The 6,521-nt window shown below is 43.6% G+C and overlaps 1 protein-coding gene across 10 annotated transcripts in view; it reads right to left on the bottom strand.

Moving 5' to 3' along the window:
- Positions 1-6,521, bottom strand: part of runx1t1 (RUNX1 partner transcriptional co-repressor 1) — a 117,834-nt gene that overhangs the window by 43,031 nt on the left and 68,282 nt on the right. For 7 of the 10 annotated variants that reach the window (XM_048595515.1, XM_048595512.1, XM_048595509.1 and 4 more), the window contains exons 6-9: positions 6,016-6,266; positions 5,563-5,648; positions 2,623-2,821; positions 1,913-1,978 (exon numbers count right to left, since the gene is read on the bottom strand). In XM_048595515.1, coding sequence (XP_048451472.1) covers positions 1,913-1,978; positions 2,623-2,821; positions 5,563-5,648; positions 6,016-6,266 — 602 coding nt within the window. The remainder of the gene's footprint in view (positions 1-1,912; positions 1,979-2,622; positions 2,822-5,562; positions 5,649-6,015; positions 6,267-6,521) is intronic. The other 3 variants (XM_048595517.1, XM_048595518.1, XM_048595519.1) reach the window with 1 other exon arrangement.

Here is a 6,521-nt window from a genome sequence, read left to right on the forward strand (position 1 = left end):
CTTTAAACCTCTCCAACTCTCTTTACTCCTTCAAACCTACCTCCTTGACTAAAGGAACAAAAACAAAGTAGCTGGAAAAGCCCAGCAGGTCTGGCAGCATCTGTGAAGGAGAAAACAGAGTTAATGTTTCGGGTCCGGTGACCCTTCCTCAGAACCCTTCCTCCTTGACTAAAGGTTTAGCCATCTGCTCGAATATCACCTTAGAAACTTGCTGTCCGATTTGCTTCATAAAACGTCCTGAAGTGCTTTGGAGTTATGTTGAATGCATCACATGAATAGAAGTCACAACTGATTGTGTTTGACATTTCATAAAATGCTGATTCAAAACATTTTGCCAGACTGGTAAAGCAATTAACTGTTGCTCATGTCAACTGATGGGTACAGCTTAAAATAGATAGGACCTCATGCGGTCCAGTGGTAATGGTGGTGGACAAGGACATCGGAGTTCAAGTCCCACCCACTCCAGAGCTGTGTAATAACATCTCCAAAAAGGCTGATATAGCAAGTATCTAAAATAGAGCACCCTACCACTGTAATGTGGATGATCACAAGGTACATTCCTTTTCCAATTAAAATACACCAAACGAACCATTCCTAAAACTGAACATTCAGAATCAGGAGTGCAATACAATCCCCTCCCTGGGGTGGTTTTGGCTGCAAGATGGCAGCACTGAATCAGCTGGAAGTCTGACAGCTGGGGAACCCACCAGTTTTCCGTCGTGACCCTGACTAAGTCGCAGCGGGAAAGCCCATGAACAGCCTTGCCGTCCACAGCCAATTGAAGTCATTAAGTGGACAATTAATGTCCACTTAAAGCCTCATCCTGGCAACACTGTTATTCAACCAATGACAGGAAGTGGATTCACCATGTGCAAACCTCAGAAAGTAAACCCTATCATGGCTGCTTCTGGGCTTAAGGGTAAGGTTAGTCGTCCAAAAGCCATTCCACGCCCGTCCAACGACAGCTAACCCCTTACACTCTTGTTGCTGACCCTTCTCCAACAGTAACTCACCTGTGCTTGCGGCCATTGGGAATTTCGCAATACTGGCAGCACCCATCAGCTCTGCACTTGCAGAACTGAACATTGAAAACCTTGCAGCCCTTTGCAGGTCTCCATTGGTGGAATTCCTGCTCCACCACTGGAACCTTTAGAGAAGGCTTGCCGCTGTCCAGTTAAGTGCTTGATTGACAATTAACGTGGGAGGCTTTCCTGTAAAGAGGTGAAGCAGAGATTCTGTGGATCTCCAGCTGGCAGGCAGTAGCCCAGTCACCTCAAGTAAACACCATCCAAAAGTCTTCACAGAACCCCTACGGCATGGAAGCAGGCCATTCAGCCCATCGAGTCCACACTGATCCTTCAAAGAGCATCCCACCCAGATCCACCCCTCCGCTTCCAAATCCCTGTAACCCTGCATTTCCCGTGGCTAACCCACCTAGCTTGCACACCCCTGGATACTATGAGCAATTCAGCATGGCCAATCCACCTAGACTGCACATCTTTGGACTGTAGGAGGAAACCGGAGCACCTGGAGGAAATTCACACAGACACAGGGAGAATGTGCAAACTCCACACAGACAGTTGCCCGAGGGTGGAATCAAACCTGGGTCCTTGGCGCTGTGAGGCAACAGTGCTAACCACTGAGCCACTGTACCACACAGTCTTACATTCCTATAATTTTTCTCGAAAGCCCGGAGATGAGCAAAAACAGTTAATCTCACATTTTTTTAAAAGGAAAAAGTATGACAATCTCTTGTGACCTCTCAATCCATGGCTTTCCTAAAGAGATAAACCCCAAGTGATTTTTTTAGTGTAAAGACTGAATAAGAACTCACCATACTGTAAAGTGACAGAGGTCCATACATCACCACACACACCTTATTTTTCCCAACTCTCCTTCCCTTAACACTTACCAGCTTTTTTCCATATTTCCTCTGGCAGGTGGCCAGATGGTCTGTGAAGGAATTCCCGATGGGAATCTGGAAAAGAAAAAATGTGTACTTCGATCAAAATCGTTGCTGGGTAAATTCATGAATGCCTTTTCAACAGATGAATTCCTCCAATACTAGGAACAGTGTTGAAAACTTCACAAAATGATAGAGTGGAGTATGGCAAGTAATAAATTATTTCATTCCTCTGTTATCTCTCAGGGAGCCTCTAAGATTGAGACAGATTAATTGGGACTGGCTCATTCATGCCAAAAGTTACACTGAGAAGCAATAAATGTCCTCCATTTATTTTTGTTTTGATACTCTGACCAGCACAGATATGTACATCACGTAGCAAGTTCAGAAGGAACTGGAGGATTCAGTGAGATCTGGTTGCTTCATGTAACTGCAAACATTTTGATCTGTCAAACTGAGATGTCTATGAGCCTGGGGATGGACGGGGAAGACAGAATGAAGAAGTTGGACTTCTGACATCCAATGACAGCATCGGCCGTATGGTGAAGCCAACATAAAGCAAGGACAGTGCCATGTCACCCATTTAGATAAAGGAGATGTAGTGGCAATAGATTTAGGGATGTTACTCTATGATGTGAAGTTGGCACCACAATAACAGTGTAACGGTAGCAATACTGCACCAAATTAAAGAGTAGGCTATGGTACCTAATGACTGTTACCTAGTTGGGCAGGATCTGTATTCACAGGACTCTGTTGTCTGGAATGGTTGCTGCTGCCACTACCTTTTTTTATATCCTCTGCATCACTGTACCGCCTGATCCAGTAATTAAGCTCCTCACGGTCAGCTTCCTGGCATCGTCGAAGGACTGTAAGTGACCGCCTCGTCTTCTCTACCATATCCATGATACAGTTTAAAAGCTGAAACAACGTATTGAGATATATCCATGAGCCAACCTAGTCACATGTTTACATATAGTAAAGTCACATCAGAACATCATCCACAGTCACTACACATCTAAAACTCTTATCAAGAGCTAACAGATTTAAATACTTTTTAAAAGTGTATGATTGGAGGAGGTGTAACAACTTTAACAATTGGGAAGTGAAAAATTACAGTATTCCAAATGAAGCATATTTACATTGCTGGTGCAACATTAAGTTTAATTTATATTTCATATTTTGCAAGCTAAGAAGGGGTGGACAGTTTTAGTTTCATTTTTATAGAGTTAGTCTTGTGAGCTTGGTGATGAGGAAGATGGAGATCTGTTTATGTTCTGGTAGCGTACATGGTTAATGAGGTTTAACAAACCTTGAAGTGAAGATTTGGGGATTTACTTTAGCGTATTAAAAAGGTAGAAAAACTCTGCATTGCTTAGCGACAAGGGTCCAGACACACAGGGAGACAAAAAAATCCAGAAAGGAGTGAAAATGTATGTTGGAATACTAAACTTGATAGTGATAAATCCTACAAGACTGCTGGAACCGGAGTTTTGGGAATGTGTGCTGGATCTTAGCTTTTTTTGGTTCAGTGCAAGTTGTGTTGATTTTGTTTGGTGTTCGGTTGAGTGACTTTTTTTGCAGTATGTTACCAAACTCTACTCATTAATCACCTACTCCACCACTGTGGAGTCCCTTGCACCTTCCTCAAAAGCCCGTTGTGCACCCAGACACGCAGTCAGTCCACTGCTGCACTGCCTGCTTCCTGATCTTTGTCCTGGACATGGCAGACACAGGGAAATTCGGAAGAGAGGATCTGGGGGTCCTGCTGGATGGGGTGGCACATAAGCAGGGCATCCTCAGCCTCCTGCCAGGAAAAGGGCAACAGGCCACACTCCCCCGTACCAGCCAGTCTAAAGTTGCAACCCAGTCTCAGTCATTGCCTCACACTAACTCCATCTCTGCTGCCGTACCCACCTCCCACATACTCTACCACCATTACTACTGCCCGCAACATCTTCACTCGGTTGCTGTCACCACCCCAATCCCACTAACCCTGCATGGCCTCTGTCCTGCCTACTCACTCACTCAGGGCACCTCCTCACCTGCACCAAATTTAACAGCTCTGCCATCCACTTTCATCTCCCTTAATCTCTCTCATTCCAGGAGGAAAACTGCACACAACAGACAGAAAGAGTCAAGATGGGCCTGACGTTTCTCTCCTCGCCCCTTATGTGGAAATTATTCTAACCCTGAGTGGCTGACTAACTGTGTCCAAGCTCCTTGAATAGGTTTCAGAGACTGCCCTTGACCGACTGTGCCAGGACCCCTTGACCAAGGGATAAAACCCTTGACATGACAGAGGCCGACAGACATCCATGACACGTTTCCCACCTTTGTGCCTCTGTTAAACAACAAGGTATGGCAGAAATAATATGAGCCTGGTATCTCTGGTTGAGGCAACAACATACAAAATGATAAGGCTAAGCAATGAGTATGCAGGTGGTTTCAGAATGAAAGAGTACTACAACAGCCACAAAGAGCCCTGAGGTATAGCCTGGTGTGGTTTTTGAGCTGGGTGCCTATTCCTGAATGCACAGTGTCCTTGGCTGCAGCATTACAATGATTGTTGCTGGTGTAGCCTGAAGTGTAGCATTAAAGTGCAGAAGCATCCCATCAGTAGGTGAGAGATGCGCTGTGAGGGTTCTTACAGACTGTTACATATCAGGCTCCAATGTTCATGGACATAGCTGGTGGCTCACGGAGTAGGGCCTGTGCAGTTGGTGCAGGATGTCCAAAATGGCGGCTCTTACAGCAAGCAATAAGCTGAATTCGCCAGGTATACACATCGAGAAAACTGGATGTGGAAATCAACGTCCAGCTTGTTTGGTAAAAAGAAAGCTATTGCATATTAAGGGAGGCGAGTTGGGCTGTCAACAAGGCACTTAAAAAAGCAATAATCCCCCTCAATTGACAACTCTGTTGCCTAGAGAGCAATTTGCTGGCTGTTTGTCAAAAGCATAAATGATGGAGCAAGATACACCCAACCTCGAGAACAGTCTTGCTGGACTTTAGGTCAATTGTACTGCAAATGTCACCATAGCCCACATTGCTCAGGCCGCTATAAAGGTTCCACTCCTCTGTGTCTGATCATAAGTTGAAGTAATAGTTCATTTTAGGAGAGATACCAACTGAACAGAAAGCATCTAGTGGTAGCTCAGACACTTGCCAGAAGGAAAACTGTTGCAGCTATACCAGCCTGAGATAGAAGTCTTGATGTGATGACATTGGTAAATCCTCACTGGGGCTTTGATGTTTCTAAGGGTATTGCCGGTTGTAATGAAATATTTCTGATCTCTTTCTAATGGAATGTAGTTTTACATCTTCTTGTTTAATAAAAGTTTTAATCCCTAGATTAAGTAGTACCGAATGCATTCAGTAACTGATCTCCAAGGTGAAAAAAAAGAGAAGAGTTAGAGGCCATCAGGCCAGATTTCATTCTGGGATCTGACTTATCCAGTATTAATAACAGCTGTGATCATAATGCCACAATGCTAGTATTTGCAAGGACTCAAATTTCTGTACTTAACTTTAAAGCATAAACAGCACTGAATTGTATGAATCATTCAGAACAAACACACAAGATATCTGTTAGTGCAAAAATAAAATTGCAGTTGTTTCCCTTCAGGTTAGCTTTTCAGTAAATTGATTTATTTTCTTACATGATCAAGGTGCTTCCATTCCTCTGCCCATTCCCTATCCGTTAGTCTATGATCAATCACTTCTTCTTGACGGGTGCCATGCATCCCTGCCAACAGGGGAAAATAATTTCAGACTTCCAAAGCTATTCTGCTGAAAAACATGCCATTTTTCATATTATCCATCAAGTAACTCATAACCTCCCTGCAATTCTCATCACTAACATAAAAGTGACACATCCATCCTTCAGCATACACATGGGTTTACCACAAATGTCTATAGGCAAGCCTTGGCCCATTGCACTTGCAATGTTCACTAGTGATAATAAACATACATCATCTCAACACAATGCATTTTTTAGGTATCTAGTACATTATAGTGCCTTTGGCAGTTCATTTGACAATAAATCAAGAAAATGTAATGGTTATTTCATAGATTTTTGAATGGGTTGACATAAATCCGCTATCGATACTCACCGAGAGGTCTGTTCCTGTCCCTGAGGTCTCTGTGGTTGGGATGTCTGTATGAATCCCTGTAGTGGTGAGCCATGGCCATATCATCCAGACGGTAGTGCTGAGGTGGGGGTGGTGTTGGGTGAGGCAGGCCGTTGGGCTGGTAAGATAACCCATTATTTGGACTAAACCGTTGGTTGGGGCTTATAGTGCAGGGCCGCTTGCTAGGATGCTCTGAGTGCAAAGGCTCACGATCGTAGCCATTCTCTTTGGTTCTGAAAAGTTGTCAAAATGGTCAAATGTAAATGCATAAGAAATGTCTAGCTACAATAACGTGATACAACCTGACAAAGCATTCTTTTATTCATATGAAACTCTCCCAATTACAACATTGCTAAATTCTATTCCAAGCAGATCCGGTGTTTACTCTTACGTACAAAAATCAGACTTTGTTAGGTGCAATGACTGTGGCATCCCTGTGATAATGGAGAAACAAAATGATGTTTTTAATGAGCTATTTTAATAGACTC

This window comes from Rhincodon typus, chromosome 4 (assembly GCF_021869965.1).
Source record: "Rhincodon typus isolate 14 chromosome 4, sRhiTyp1.1, whole genome shotgun sequence".
NCBI lineage: Eukaryota > Metazoa > Chordata > Chondrichthyes > Orectolobiformes > Rhincodontidae > Rhincodon > Rhincodon typus.